This window comes from Rhea americana, unplaced genomic scaffold (genome assembly GCF_003343005.1).
Source record: "Rhea americana isolate MKP2758 unplaced genomic scaffold, rheAme1 scaffold_190, whole genome shotgun sequence".
Classification (NCBI taxonomy): Eukaryota; Metazoa; Chordata; class Aves; order Rheiformes; family Rheidae; genus Rhea; species Rhea americana.
In genome coordinates this window covers 656267-672207 of record NW_028186039.1, presented here as the reverse complement: position 1 = coordinate 672207, position 15941 = coordinate 656267, and the positions used below count along the sequence as shown (strand labels likewise).

At 48.7% G+C, this 15941-nt stretch overlaps 1 protein-coding gene across 4 annotated transcripts in view; it reads left to right on the top strand.

Moving 5' to 3' along the window:
* Positions 1-15059, top strand: part of TP53INP2 (tumor protein p53 inducible nuclear protein 2) — a 33965-nt gene extending 18906 nt beyond the window's left edge. For 3 of the 4 annotated variants that reach the window (XM_085302617.1, XM_085302616.1, XM_085302615.1), the window contains 2 exons: positions 2708-3050; positions 5035-15059. In XM_085302617.1, coding sequence (XP_085158743.1) covers positions 2708-3050; positions 5035-5287 — 596 coding nt within the window. In that variant the 3' untranslated portion in view covers positions 5288-15059. The remainder of the gene's footprint in view (positions 1-2707; positions 3051-5034) is intronic. The other variant, XM_085302618.1, reaches the window with a different exon arrangement.
* Positions 15060-15941: the final 882 nt, after the last annotated feature.

The following is a 15941-nucleotide window of genomic DNA, read 5'->3' as shown; positions in this document are numbered from 1 at the left end:
TTGCAAGGAGGTCCCTGGAGCAACTTGCATGCAGCTATGTATCAGGGCCAGCTGGCCTCTGGTCCTGCAGCTGGCAACATCTGCAGTATGTCCGAAGCATATCAAAAAGAGCCATAAGTTTTCCCAAACAGAGAACCTTGGATCTCCTGGGTCAGAGATATGCAGCCGGCTCTGTGGAGATCCTGGGCTGACTGGTACAAAAGACTCTATTTTTTCTTGGTGGCTTTTTTTAATCAGCTAGCCAGACTCYTGGTGCAGAGATACCCTTAGCAGTGAGTCTGCATGGGGCTGGCACCCCCCCGCTAATCCCCACCGGCACCACTACTGCAATTTCCCTTGGCATTCCCCCGCCAGTGAAGGCTGAATTTATTTCAGCCCTCTTCCTGAGCCTGCAGTTATGCAAAGCACTTCAAAAGCTAAGCCTGTTGGCTCCAGCCCCCATCCTTCAAGCTAAAGCCACAGTGGCAGGCAAGCATGGCCCAGACTGGCTCACTCCCAGCACTGAACAGCCTAGCAAGCCTCCAAACAAGTTCAACATCAGCCAGGTCTTTGACCCACGTGTTGTAAAGCACACCTGAACTAACCAGATCTCTTGGGAGCATTTCAAATGCCCCCCCCCCACCTTGCTCCGTTCCTGCCCGTTTGGCTCCACTCAGCACCAGGAACCTCTTGGAAGAGGTGGCCAGAATGAAATGAAGGTTGTCTGGTTTGTCCTGGACAAAGGCAAGAAGAGGGTAGGTCTTGGGCTAGGAAAGCACCGTTTGGCATGGCCAGGCAGGACTAGCATCATGACTTCCGGGGCCAGCAAGGAGCATTTCTCTGTGCTTAGAGATAAGACTTCCTGCTGCAAGTCACTGAGGAATTTGGGAATCCTGAAACATTCCTTGTGACATTAAAAAGCACCTTTGTAAGGGATCTAGACAGATAAACATGCACGACTGGGGCAGAGGCTCAGCCAAGCTAGTTCCCCACCTCTCCTTCTCCCCACACCCACTGCCCTATGTGTTGTGGGATCACTGCTGAACCTAAGGAACAGGGGAAAAACACTCCAGCCCAGACCCCCTGTCTGTCTGTCTCCAGGCTGACAAATAATCTCCAGTCTGGCGTGTCAACAACTATTAATAGCCTGATATCCACTGACCTGAAGAAAGACATTCTCCTGTTTGCAAGGCTAATTGTGGCCTGCCCTAAGCCGCAGGCTGGGGCATCATCTGCAGGATGAGCTGATGACATCTGTGTCATGATGAATGTCTGCCCCTTGCTTCACGTGTCCATATTTCTTCCTGCCTGTTTGGACAGTGCAAGAACACATTAATCTGGTTGTGACCCAGCAGGAGGGTCACACATGTTCACAGAAATATTCCACCAAATTCACCCCAACAAGAACGGGTCCATAACTGCCCCCTGTCAAGAAGCCTGAAACACACTGCTGACGCTGGGAACACATCTTAGTTCCCTGCTGCATCAAAGAGCTAAGAGCAGACTCCCTTCCTACAGCGCAGCCAGTAACTTCTGACACAGGAGTCTCAGAAAAGTGCCAATCCAACTGACTTGCCAAGCAGAGGTGAGAAGGGCAAGGAAAATAAAGGCTGGAGTTTCAAAGTAATGCATGCAATTAGGTTGCAGAGCTCACCATCTGAAAAATTTGCCTCCTACGGACTGAAGTCAAAGGCATGGTGAAAACTTTTGGCAAACGATTTATGCACTGAGAAAAAGGTTTCTTCCAGGAAAAAAAAAAACATTTTTTTTCTGTCTCAGTAATTGGTTTCAACATTTGCGAGAATGAAGGGTTTGTCTTTGCAAGCCAAGATTCACTTAGTAGTTCAGCTGTTGTTCTTTTTGAAAGACAGGGTTCACATCAAATAAGTTTACAGAAAAAAGCAATGTTTCTTCCTAGCTGAATTTCTTCCTTCATTTCATGAAGGAAAAAAAATGCTTCAGTGAATGCCTGGTGATTTCCCCCAATTTTTGGTTAAACCACTTAACCAAAAATCTCTGTGTGCTTCTCCTGCTTGCCGTTTCAGCAAAGTGGGGCACTCTGCTATTTCTGCCTGGTTGAGCCACCTCAGTCCCATAGCATCATGGGAGCCAAGGCCTGGTGAGAAACTGGTCTAGTGACCTGCAGTGCAAAGGGTCCCAGCCCATCTCTGAGGTCCAGCTGACACTCCGGGCCACCTAGAGGACACTGTCTGCGTGAGCAAGGGCCCCGTTCGGCCTCTTGCCCAGCATGATGGCAGTGCTCTGGGGAGGCCAGGGCGGCTGCCTCTGCAGCTGTGGGCGCCATTTCCACCGCCGCTGCTGGAGAATGGGGAAGGAAGGTGCCACCAGAGCGTGGGCACCTCAGGCGTCCCTGCRTAGATGTTGCCATGGTCCTTGGAGACAGTCCACCAGCCTGAGCTCAGCTGACCTTCCTGGTGGCCTTGCTGTGCTGTGGTGGTGGTTTTGTTTTGCCTGGTGGTTTGTTCTCCAGTGACGGTTCCTGTGTATTATACTATATACATATATGATAATATTGATGCTGTTGGGGTGTCTTTTGTACTAATAATGCCCCCTTTTTCTCCCCCCTTCCCCTCTCCTTCCCCACTGTACATCGTATGTGTGTGTGTCTTTGCTCCGTGCTCCTCCCTGCCTTCCTCTGCATGGCTTCCAACCCTYGCGCTGCTCTCGGCCTCCTGCCTGCCGGGCACCGGCTCTCGTCTCTCTTTAGGTAGCTATACCTCAACCTCTGGTGAAGAGCAGAGGGTAGGTGAGAGGGATCCCATTTGCCTGCCCCAGTGCTGCCCGGGGTCCCCCCCGCCTACCACTTCTTCGTCCCACACACTCCGTGACTGTGTTGGCAGGCCTGTGCCCTCCCAGCCCGACCCCTGCTTGATGGACGAGAGTTGGTTTGTCACCCCTCCCCCCTGTTTTACTGCAGAAGGCCCCGGTCTCGACAGTATGGAGAGCAATCCCATGGAGGATCTCCTCATCGAGCACCCTAGCATGTCCGTCTATGTCACCAGCAACAGCCTTGTGGTGGACAGGGAGAGCACCGAGGAGATCAGTGAAGGGTGAGTTCATGTTCACAGATGGGACTGAGAGAAGCAACGGCATCCTCTGGGAGCCCGTGGGGATGGCACAAGGTGGATGTCCTCTGCTGGGCTTTGTAGGTCATCTGGATTGGGGCTGCTGGTAGCCCTTGCAGAGGCACCTCAGCGTGCTACACGAAACCTGGCACGCTGCAAGAATCACAACTTCTGGGTTTCAAAATACGTCGCTTAGAGTGCACTGGGACTTTCAGGACTATGTTAAGAAGCCTTTGCATATGGACCAGGCCTGCTGAAATCCTCTCTCTGCGTGCTTCTTGCTGAGCTGCGCTGGAAGAGCCTGGGGTCGCAGAGCCTGCAGCCCCCCCGTGCCGTGGCACTGAGTGACTAACCTTGTTTCCTGGCTAAAGTAGTACCTCCTGGCAAGCATCCATCAGCTGAGGGTTCTGGATGTCACATCCTGCTGGTGGGCCCTGAGGAAGATGTAGGTCTACCAACCTGCCAGGCTAGGCTTAAGTATAGGGCTTTACATGGGCAGGGTACAAGGAAAGAAAACAAAATACTCAACAGCAGCAAAATAACCCTCGGGCGTGCTGGGCACCCACTAGTTGCAAGGGTGCTGCAGACACTGCTACCCTCTCCACTTCTCCCTCTCACACTTTACTGGGCGTCCCATTCCTGGAAAGGCCATGGGTTACTGGATGTTCTCTTGCCTTTACCCACCAACTTGCCCATTCCCACTCCCTTCCACAGGAGCTAGGAGGGATGGAGACCCTCTATCCTCCTTCCCTGGGACCACAGCCTCTTTGCAGACCAGATGGGGGACAGCCTCTTCTCCTTATGGGTACCCTCAGCTGCTGGTGCCCCATGCCACCCAGGAAAGCCCTGATAGTGCCCACCTTCCTGCTCTGTGTGCACTGCTCAGCCCTGCCTCTGCAGCTGAACTCCTGATACCACACTGACATACTCCAGGGCCCTGCTGGCCCCCAAGTCCACAGCCCTCCAGCCATCACCCTGTATGAGCCCTTCACCAGGAGGGATGAATCATCTTCACCATGTTGCAGCTTGGTTACCTACCCAGCCCTGCTCAGGACAGAATGTGGGGGCAAATCTGCTTCATGCTAAGGGACACTGCTTAGGGCTGTCTCCTCTCTAATTTTCCATTTGCTAAGTCTTCTTTAGGGCCATGATCTGATCTCAAGGGCATAAGAGGAACCTCAGTGCTGGAGGGTGAAAATAAGGGACCCAAACGGAGCTAGAAACATGCAAGCAAACAAAATCAGTTTATAAGCAGAATGGAAATGAGAAGCTCATAAACTCTGCTTGGGTGTCGTCCCCCCCCGCTGATCTCAAGGAAGTTGGTGGCAGCACAGCCACCAACCACTGGTCTATGGGGATGGTGTCAATTCTTTTTAGCAGCTAGATTTTCTGCACGTCTCTGTAGAGCCATGCTGGACTGGATGCCTTCCCCTCCATCATCATAGAGCTTGCTACAGGCAGAGCTAAGCAGTGGCTGAAAGTCCTTTGGCAGCAGTGCTCCTAATCTGGGATCTGTGTGCACGCAAAAGGCATAAATGATACTCCTGTAAGTGGGTGTGATCTGAGTATGGAAGAGAGGAAGGAGCCAGCTTAGCATCTTTCTAGGTTTGGCCTTTCATGCACGTTCAACAGACAAGTGCTATCTGCTAAAGGGATGTCAGCTTGCCTACTGGCACCATTTTAAAGAATTCAGCTAACAGGCTGGTCTTAGCATTGGAGAGCTTACTCATGGGCCTTGCATCAGGTCAGGTCCATCCTGGGGGCACGGTGCGACATGCGAACACCGCAGTCAAGCCTGGTGTCACAAGGTGGATGGGAGCAGGGCCTCACTGCCTCCGCTCAGCAGCCCCTAGCGACACGGGTCCCCTTCTTGCCAGGGGCTGTGGCAGGGAGTGTGACCATACTGTGCTGCGCCTGTGACCACTACGAGCGGCCACTCATGGGCCTGTCTCTCGCTGTCTCTCCGCAGGGAAGTGCCGGAGCCCCGGCTGGAGCGTCATGCGCCGCACCACAGCACGTCTCTCACGGTGAAGGCGGCCATCCTCGAGAAGGTCAGCCAGGCCCGGCGGGTGCAGCGGGCCAAGCAGCTGGCAGAGAAGCACCGGCTCAGCCAGAAGGCCCTGCAGCGGCAGAACCGGGCCCGCGAGCGCCCCTCACGGAGGATCAAGCAGCAAGGCGGGAGCTTCGTCCACCAGCCATGCCAGCGCCACTGCAACTACTAACCTCTGCCGGGGAGCCTGCACCACTGGGGCATTAGCCATTCAGCTCTCAGCTTCACCTCCTCTCTCCTAACACTTCCATCAGTGGAGGGAGGCTTTCGCCTTCCTCTGACGCAAACGTCTCCCCAGGGAGAGCGTCTTCTCTGCTCTCCCCACTAGGAACACTAGTTACACCAGCCAAGCCTCACCAGGCTGCAGTTTCACTCCACCCCCTCTTACGTCCATGTACTTCACCCCTCGCTCGTTACCTTCCTCCTCTTCCTCGTCTGCTGCTGCCTTCTCGCTTTCCTCCCCGAATGCAGACCAAGCTGGGCCCATGAAGAAGTCACCCAGTGCTGTGTGGCCTCATGAGGCTGAGGTCTGCTTTCAAATGTCAGGAATTGCTCAAGTCTAGCTAAATTTCATGGAATAACATGGGTGTAAACAGTTATCCCCAGGGAAACGAGGCTTCCTAGGTCACGTTGCCCCTCAGAGCCCACTTCTTGCCCTCTTGCCCCCTGGCTTGCATGCATTTTTCCATCTGCCCTGCCAGTGATGCCAGTATTTAAATGGGAAATTGGTATTACTGGTGAGGTCTCCCATTCTCCAAACCCAACAGTGGGGCTATTCCGAGTTTATGGAAAAGCCTGTCCTTTGGGTACTAAGGAGCTTGTGACATCAGTGCCTTTCTTAATGACATCATACTCTTCTACGCATAAACCGACCGTGATGTCACCAACAGAGACAGAAGAGGAACAGACCAGCCAGATTTGGTATTCTTAGGAACTACAATCAATGCCACTAAATAAGAGTATTTCTTCCCCTCGCTGCCTCCCCTGCCCTCGCCATTGCTTCTGGTGTTTCCCTGAAGCAGAGGGGAAACCTGATCCTCTCTGAGAAAGAAGTCCTGCAGGGCAGCTGGACTTCGGCGTCATCCCCAAGCCCCACACTGAGGCCACTGCTGCTCCACGCAGAGGCACCTCGACTCACTGGGGCTGAGCCATGGTGGCTGGATGCTGCTCAGACCGACATCTCAGACCCAGTGTCAGAATGATCTGGTTCAGGCGGCGGCAGCTGCAGGTCCAATGTAGCCTTGCAGGAGATCCAGCTGGCATGATGCTATGTTGCTATATCACCTCTAACCCCTTTCAGCCCTTAAAAAAACAAAAACAAACGACCCCCCCCCAAACCCCCAAGTCTAGGCTGTTCTTTGGGAGTTTCTGGGTTGCTGTAGGGAGTCTCACTGTGCTTGCTCTGCCTGCTCCAAATTAGTCACAACTCTTAGGCAGCTCATTGCCTATGGGGAGGCAACCACGACCTCCTAGAAGGGTCTGAATAAACCAACATTGCTCATGGTGGGAAAGTTCAGAGGTTCGGACAAAAAGAAAAGCAGCAACCCACCGCTTCCCCTTTCCCTCCCAGAGTTCTTTTACAATTTTTACCTTGATTATACAAAACTGCCACTATACTTCCCAAAAGGGCTTGTTCCAAGCAGAAGGCTGATGGAAATATTTGTGGGAAGGTCATTCAGATGATTGAAAATACCACAGAGGATCTTCAGAGCCAAAGTATTGCTGCTGATCAAGAAAGAACACAGAGGAAGAACAGTTTGGCACCTTTCCATCTTGCTGAAATCTTGAGAAAGGCTCTGCCCATATGGCTTGGGTGCCCTCCTAAAGCCAATGCCCTGCAGAAATCCAGGCAGGTCTTGGTGTTTTGTATTTTTAGAGACAACCTTTAAAAAAAAAAAAAAATCTCAGGAAACGAAACACTGGCCTAGCTCCAAGAACATGCCAGCACCTTGCAGGAGCAGTTCAACCAGCCATTCCTTGCTGTGAAGACAGAGAAGGAAGCCCGGGAGGAAAGGGAGGCCAATCTATGTGAGAGGCAGCTGCCTGGTGCGTGTACATCAGTAGGACAGCAACAACCCCAGATGAGCATTGATCCCACCAAGCTGCTGGCTGTACTTGTTCGAGCAAGCCTTGTCCTTTGTGCTCCCTGCTCCTGGAGCAACTCACCTGCCCAATCCATATATATGTGTATGTATGATACAAATATATACTTGAAAGAAGCACTGGTTAAGCCAAGGAACATATTGGCCCACCAATGTTCAGGGCCTGCTGTCCATAGCAAGGCCTGGGGTGAACAGCAGTGCCCACCTCCATGGAGGGGAGTGCTGGTTCCTCGATACCCTCACAGTCCCAGGAGATTCTCTGTCATGCTGCTATCATTGTGGGACGGCTGCTCTGCATTAATCCCTGGGAAGAAAGTGGAGAAGGGGACTTACACAGCTTCTCTGAGATGGTTAAGTATGTTAAAGCGTGTAGTGAAAGGATGTGAGACGAGAGGAAGTGAGGGAGATGATAGGGTGTGAAAGAGATGCCAGAGGAAAGAGGCCAGACTAAGGGAAAAGATGGGAATGGGAGCAGCTCAGAAGTGCCAGTTCCAGGAGGAGAGCTGTAGATCATATTCCTGCCTTGCTGGCAGGAAAAGACTAGGTCACCCTACAGCCTCCTATCTAGGTAACCCAGCTGTCCAGTGCAGCTGGGTTCAGGCAAGAGGTCCAGTGCGGTGAGAATGTCTGTAGGAAACCCAGGGGTTTGGCACTGTTATCGGACTAGAGCCATAAAGTGAACTCCCTTTCTATCCCTCTAAAAATTGCATCCTTTGACATGAAGGGCCAAATCCAATCCTGGCGTAATGCTGATTTTTAATGCAAATCCCTCCCCTCCCCATGATGGACTTGTCCTTGACTCATTCTACCTTTAAATGGGCACTGTCAAGACTGGCAAGAAACAACCTGCTCCAACAACAGCCAAGATCAATAAAGAGCAGAATTTTGCTAAAATCCCTTGGCCCCATGCCTATGCTTGACTGGTTTGCACTCCATACCTGGAGTAAGGATCCCAATCTGTTCATCGCGTCCTGCTCCTGGTCAGCTTCACAGATAGTTGCACAGTGCTGCTGAGTCTGCATTTCCACCACCTGAGACAATAAATACCCAGCCCCCACCCCTCCAATCATGGTTTCACTGATAGTTCTTCCATTCAACGGTATTAAATCCTGTAGTGTCGCTTTGGGAACTGTTTTTAAGTGATTGTGTTAGGTCTAACCTCAGACCAATCTTTTTTAATGAGAGAAAAAGAAAACCTCTTCCCAGCCTCCCGGATGTGTGACTGAGAAACCTGGATAGCATAGGAAATGCTTGTCTGCAGAGTTTTTCTGTAGCTCCGATGACACAGTATTTCCAAAAGCACAGAGGGTGAAAATTATTTTCGAATAGCTTTTTAAAGCCATGCTTTGGAGCCTTTCAGTTTCAATTCTTCCAGGCCAGGTTCTTTTTAAAGTCCTACAGGGATCTGCACGGAGACCTGGAGCCCTCCTAACATAAGTGACCCGCAAATTCTTGCGTGGTGTGGAAATGCATCCTGCTCTGCCCTGCTACATAGCATGATGCAGAGCAAAACACAGTGCTGGCTGCTCTGCTAGTGGAAAGAATGTGTTGGAAGCTACAGCTGCTGGCAAGTCCGAGAACTGGACACAGGCCCTGATTTGTATTTGGCATCCAACATATCCTGCAAAGAAGTCCCAGTTTGGATCTACCTTCTGTAGCGTGGTCCCATTTCTAATAGCAACCATACTGCAAAATCTGCTTTCCGTTTTCAACAGAAGGCAGAGTTAAATCTTCATAGGCAGTAAATGAGCTTTTTGCTCCTCTGCTTTTTCATCCTCTCTGATAAATATAGAGGTACCAGAGCTTGTTTTCACAGAGAATAGTTTATTGGCAGAGAGAGAAAAAGAGATACCTTGGGAAGCCCTCAGTGATCTCCCATGTCGCCTTTGGCATCATCACTTGTCTCCAGGAGCTGGAGCTGAGAGAGGAGGGGTGAAATCGTGTTTCCTCGCTGCTGAAAATAACACCAAACTGGAGACAGAGATGTGCTATTTCATTTGCAGCTTAGTCTCTACTAGACACTGATGACTCTGTGACTTGAGGGGAAAGTTTACATCCTTTTACGTCCTTGGCTTCACATTAAATGCTTTTTTTTTTTTTTCTTTCCTTCCCCAAAGTGATCCCCGATATGAACTGGGAATGTTGCATTTTTATGAACATCGATATAAGTGCTTGTGAAGACAGGAACGGGCTATTCTTGAGCATACAAGTATTTCCTAGAAGAGGTTCAAGCAGCAAAGTAGGCCTGGGGCTAAAGACCGGATGCTATGTTCCTCGGTCATCATTCTTTCCCACCACCTCTGGTTCATGTGCTCCGCTGCTACCAGGCTGTTTCCTGCCTGGACAACAGCTTTAGAGGAATATTTTTTTTAGTAGCCCAGATATAGGTCAAGAAATCGACAACCTTCAGAATTTTCTGCCTTCCAGCCCATCTTTTATCTATTGCTGTTGTAAATTGTGGCACCTGAGGTGTCACAGGTTCCTTAATGGTCCCCTCCCAAAGCCCTAGGGCTGAAGGTGACACCTTACTTCCCCCCCTGCAACTCTGAGGTGAAAATGGGCTGCGGGGCAGCAAAGCTGCTGGGCACGCCAATCTGCTGGGTGCAAACTGCTTGTGTCTCACAAACCTGGGCTTCCTGGGGCTGCTGATCCGCTTGCAAACATCACCCCCATAAGTAACCCCTCTTCAAAACCGTACTCCGCTTTCCTGCATATCTCTTGAACCTGGTGGAATTGAAAATCTTGGCAAGCCTGAAGAGCTTGATGGTGCCGGGGGAGTCCCCTGGGCACTGCTGGAGTGGTGGCTCTGTTTGGGGCAGCTGCTGACCACTGTCATCCCTTTCAAATGGCTAATGCTGTTATTATGTCCTATTTTGAGGAAGTGAATGCAAAATGTTTCGTTTTCCTTTCTTCTTTCTGTGCCAGTCCGAGACATCCCTCACCGCGCTGCTCCCAGCCAACACAGGAGACAAAGCAGAACTATGATCACACTTTATATCAAGAATATGTTTATAAAGGGTTAATAAATTATTAATAATGTTTTAATTAAGAGGTTAATCTGGCATGGTCAAATCCCACAGGTCGATGGAGTGCTCTTACCATGGTATGTAGGCTCCTGTGGTGGCCCCTCATTACTGTTTGCAAATCTGCTTGTGCATTAACATCTATTAATCACTTATTAACCCTATACAAAGCGAATATTAATGCACCTATTATAAAGTGTGACCCCCACTTCTTATGCTGTGGCAGAGATGTGTTTGAACTGGGCTTTGCAGAAGACTTGCAATGCTCCTGTCCCATACAATAATGCTTACTAGAAGAACTGGTCTGATACCAAATCTCTTGCCCAGTGTTGTAAGATCAAGATTTACGCTGAGGTTATACGAGTCTCCTCGTATCTTAAAACAAATGAAAGGTGCTTAAAACTGACCACTTTTTTCATGTGTGCACATGTGTGCATGTGTAAATATTTTTAAACACAGAGTGGATGTTCAGTGGTTTGTTCTGAGGTGTGGGGTTTGGGGGGTTTTAGGTTTTTGCATTCAGTATTTTCAATTTGTGATTAGGTGGGTGAAGCTCCCGGGGGGAGTTTAAGCAAACACAGCACTGGCTGGCAGGAAGGCTCCTGTTCTGATGTCCTGCTTGAAGGGGTAGGTTGAGTTTGTTTGTTTGTTTTTTGATTTTTTTTTTAATTGTGTAGGGGGAAACTACAGCATGGACTCAGGGACAAACAAATATGCTGGGGTCTTTAAAAGTGCGTATTTCCAAATTTCTCCATCTGGGTATAGGTTTCGTTTCTGTCGGTAAGGTTGTTTGGTTACTAATCTGCATGGTCCTAAAGGAATCTGTTAGCACTGGTAGGACGTTTCCGAGAACTTTGTTAGAAAGCCTTTCTGAGCGCGCATTGGGCAACAGGCTGGGCCAGCTGCTGCTTGTTGGAACACAAATTAGCCTGAAAATCCACATTACAACTGCTAGAAGACAGCTGGTCCCTCCTTCAGCCTGGTGGTGTTATAAAGAACTAGGTACATGTTTTAAGCAGTAGGTCTGAAAAGGTGTAAGAATCTTTTTGGAGCAATCACAGAGAACATTGCTGATGCAAGGGACAGGCCGATTTTTTTCTTTTCACTCTGGAGGGAATTCTTCTATTTCTTGCAAGAAAAGCACTAAAAAAAAAAAAAAACTGGTGGAGAGACCCAGGCAAACCTCTGCTCAGAAAAATGTCAGCTTTGCCTCTGCAGCTTGATCGTGCTGCAGACACGGTTGGCAGCAGCTCTAAGCTGGAGCTGCTTTGCTGAGTGGGCTTCTGCTGCCACCGGGATTTGGGAGCTGGCACTCGCCCCGCCGTCGCCTTCCCAGTCCCACCCTGATATGCTGGGCACTCTTTTGGGGAAGACTGTGCCATGTGAGTGGGCAGAGCAGGGCAAGCATGGGAGCAGGCAGCAGGGGCACGAGCCCTGCAGGACTTCCTGGGGACGGCCACTGCACCCACCCTGCTGAGCCGACCTACGTCATGGGGCGATGCTTCCCACCCTCACAGAGTCCTGTAGTTTAGGGACTTTTCGAAGCAGCGTGCTGCAGACATGCATCTCAGTTACATTCTTTCACTGTGGGGCAGGGCAGCCTGGCGCAACACCAGCACTATGGATCACTGCTTCTAAAGCAGCTAGTGAAGCCCTTGAAGTGAACAGCAAGGCTCCCATTAACGTCAGAAGGCGCATGGGCGAAATAGCCCTCCCAGAGGGGTGCCGATCTTTGATATTAAAGCCAGATTGCACCAGGGCACATGTAAACTCACATGTTCCTCCTAGGAAGATGTGCAATGCACCTCCTAGGGCAGCTCCCTGGGGGTGGCTCTACTTTGCACGCTGTGCAAACACAGGCAGCCAGCCACTGCAGTGGTGGCCCTTTAATACACAGGGCACCTCACTAGCAGTGCACAGGAGCCACCAAACATCTTTTCACTGAATTTTGGCTTTCCCTTGAGCTTGAAGATCCTGAGAGTGGGCTGATGGGAGGTGGAAGCAGAAGGCAGGGGCCCTCCACCAGAACGGACCTGCTCATCCAATACTCTGAAACTTGCACCCATGAATATACTTTCTAAAAGCATTTGCTCTGTTGTAAAAGCTCAGTCTGGAAGGAAAATAGTTCTTTCCATGGGCGTCAACTTTTCTTTTTTATAATGGAAAATGCAAATACATAGCTCATCCCAAATGTCACCTTCATGGGAATCTTCACTGTTTCTCTACGTGTCTTTCTAATGAAGATAACTTTGCATTCATGTCTTAGCAACATTGTTTTCTCTTCCATTCAGCCTCACTGGGGAGAAAAATTCACGAGATATTCAGTTCTACTGGTCAGAATAAAGAAATGAAGTATACATACTCCTTTGAGATTTTATAATTCAGTCAGATGTTTTTAAAATTGCTCCCATGCAGGATAAATAGCTGTTTTCCACTGCATATGGTAGGAATTAATTTGGAGCTGAAATTGTTTAAAAGCAAGCAAGCAAACAAATGCCCAAAAGTTGAATTATTTAATCACTAGAAAACATATCCATAGTAAAATGTGATAGGAGTGCTCCAGCTAAGGAAGGTCGAGAAAAGGGATCTCAACATTTTCATGTTGTGTCAGAACAGAAGAGAGTTTGAGGGCTACCTCTCCCTGCTTCACTGTGAAAAGAGTAGTTGAAATGCCTGAGAACAGTTACAAGAGAGTAGCTGGTGCAAACGCTTCTTGGTAAGCCATGTTAACGCTAGATAGGGAATCGTCAACAGCATAGAAAATACTATTTTGCCATTCTTTCCACAGATGGCATAGATTCGCTTTCAACTTGGCTTGTGACTTTTTCCTCCCTGCCATCAGAAAGGGCTACTGGCAGAGGGAGGGACGTGACCACAGCCCAACCACCTCTCCCAAAAGCTCTCAAATCTCTTCAGATTGCCCGTGCCGGTTCTTCTCTTTCCTCGCAGTTGTTTCTAGTGGCCTCCTAGCCATTGCTTCTCACAGTCTTCAGGGGCTCAGTCCTTATCCCATTGGCATGATCAGAGCTTCTCTCAATGGGAATGGGGTCATTTATGGGAGGCTTACCAAGCCACAAAACCCTTGGAGAGGCTGTCTTCTGTCTCTGCTCTCCTCCAGTAGGCCCTCCGAAGGAGAGAGCGCTCATCACTGGCTTGCTCCTCCGCAGAAAACAGGCCTTGCATTTCATGCAGTTAAGGAGCATACGAGTAACCAGCCTTTCTTTCATGAACTAACCTTCTTCCCTTAAGAAGATGAGGATGAAGATGAGCAGCCCCATTTAGTATCAAAGACGTCTCTTAATGCATAGTCCTTTTTTTCGTGAGCAACAAACCTCTCATGAGCTGCAGCTGGGTGAGTATTTCATCATCTCTGCAGAGAAGTGGGAGATTTTATTCCTTGCAGATGGAGACAGGGGGAACAAACACAGGAAGTTCCAGTGTGCAACTTAGAAATGGGTTGCACAATGTAGGGGAGCCCAAAGTTTCCCTGCTGTTCTACCTTCATCTTGCTTTACATTGCCTGGGAAGCTGCTAACAGCTAAGCTCAACCTCACCAAAGGTTTTATCTTCAGCTCTGGCTCATCACAGTTGTTTCTGGAGCTCTAGGCATGAGGCAATGGCTTAAGGTGTACCTGTAATTAGTAACAGTCTTTTCTATTGTACCATAAGTATAACCATACTGTAGCAATTGAGCGTCGCAATATTTTATTTGTATGTATCAACCCTACAGGTAGGTATTCTGCTTGTAAAACTCATCTATATCCATTACACACCTCCATGCCGTATTGACTGCGTATGTGCCTTTCACCCTTTTCCACGGCTTGTCATCTTTTTTTTAAAAAAAAAAAAAAACGACCGCAGAACTTGAATAAACCAGTGAACTATAGTTAAAAGTCCTATGCAAGAGATGACTGGGAATTAAATCTTCGACATTTCTGCATTTTGATATTATTTTAAAAGCAGATGCTGGGATTTTCGGAGGACCCAATCGAATTAATTCCCTCAAAGGCCGACCACCTTGGTTGCTAAATCTCTTTGGCAGCTTTGAAAGGCTCAGCCTGAAACCTGATTCCTCACCAGTTTGTGCACGAAGACAGACTACTGGTGACATACCTACCACCAGCACTTCACCAAAACAGACTTAATATCCATTTTTTTTTTCCTTTCAAATGCTCATCTGAAGAGAAAGCGCAATTTGGGCTGAAAGGGTTGCCTTAAACCTTCCTTCAAATGCGGTTGAGAGCATTATTTTCTATTTTTACCACCTCTGTTCCCTATCCTTCCCCCACTATTGCTCGGAAGAAGAGCAGCTAGAGAGAGCATATGCAGCTGACCTGCTTAGGATACATACCTGTCGAGGAACCAGGAGCGCGAAGGATCAAGCAGATCAACACACAGTAGTTCTCCATCGGCCGTGTTCTGGCCGTGATTCCACTCTATTGCATGCCTTACAATAGCAGGACAACTTCAAAAGCTGGACTTTGGGAAGACAAAAACCCCCACGTTTTCTTCATCACCAATGCTGTAGAACTGAAACCTCGGTCAAACTTAACAAAATACGTCCTTTCTGTGTGCTACGTGTTAAAGCAATGTAAGGAAGGCTTGTAGAGAAAGGATGCCTACTTCTCATAGGACATCGTTTAAACATCAGCCGTGCGTCGAGAGACTGAAGGACACGACTGCCTGGAACATGTTATGTAGTGTGCCTGTGTGTATGTAACATGGTTTTGGTTGTTAGGTTGTAATGCTGTCTTTTGACCGAAAAAAATCTAATATAAAGGAAAAACACAAGAAATAAAAAAAATATATTTAAAGCCTATTTTATGTGTATTTCTCTGAAGCCTGCAAGTAAACCCATTTACAGACTACTTCCAAGGTGCAAAAAGTCTTTATTTTTTTTTAATTAAGCTTATAAAAGTCAATGCCATAACTTTCAGAGACAAGTTAATAAAAATGCCTTTGGAGGAAAGCATGCACAGGAGACGGGGATTATACAAGTTATCATTTCAGACTTCCCCTCACTAACAAGTTCTAAAATTGGTAGAAGAATGAAAGGGCTAAAGCAGATTCTGATTCCTAGGAAAAACTGAGTCCCGTATCAGCTGGTTCTGCAGGACTCTAATATCTTCCAATTTAAGTGCCCATCTGTCTACAGTACATAAAGTACTGATACATTTATAGCGTTGTCCTTAAAACAGAGACACACAAAGATTCTCTAAAATAATCATCTTAGAGGGCTTGAGATCATCTTAGAAGGGCTTGGAGCATCTGATAGATGAAAGAGCTTGGATTCCTCAGCCCAGAGAAGGGTAGGCTCAGGGCAATCTCATCCATGTGTATAAATCCCTGATGGGAGTGGGGGAGCAAAGACTTCTCAGCCCAGTGACAGGATGAAAGCCAATGGGCACAAATTGAAAGACAAGAAATGCCACATAAACAGAAGAAAAAACTTTTCTACTGCAAGGATGAATAAACATAAGTGTAGGTTGCCTAGAGAGATCATGGAGTCTCTGTTTTGGGGGCTACTCAAAACCTTGGCTGGATATGGTTCTGGGCAACCTGCTCTAGGTGCCCCATGTGAGCAGGAGGTTGGATGAGATGCCTCCAGCAGCATCATCCAGCCTCAGCAGTTCCGTGACTCTGTGTCAACTACTCCAGAAGAATGAAGCAAAGGGATGTCCTAGATGACTTGGCATCTGAC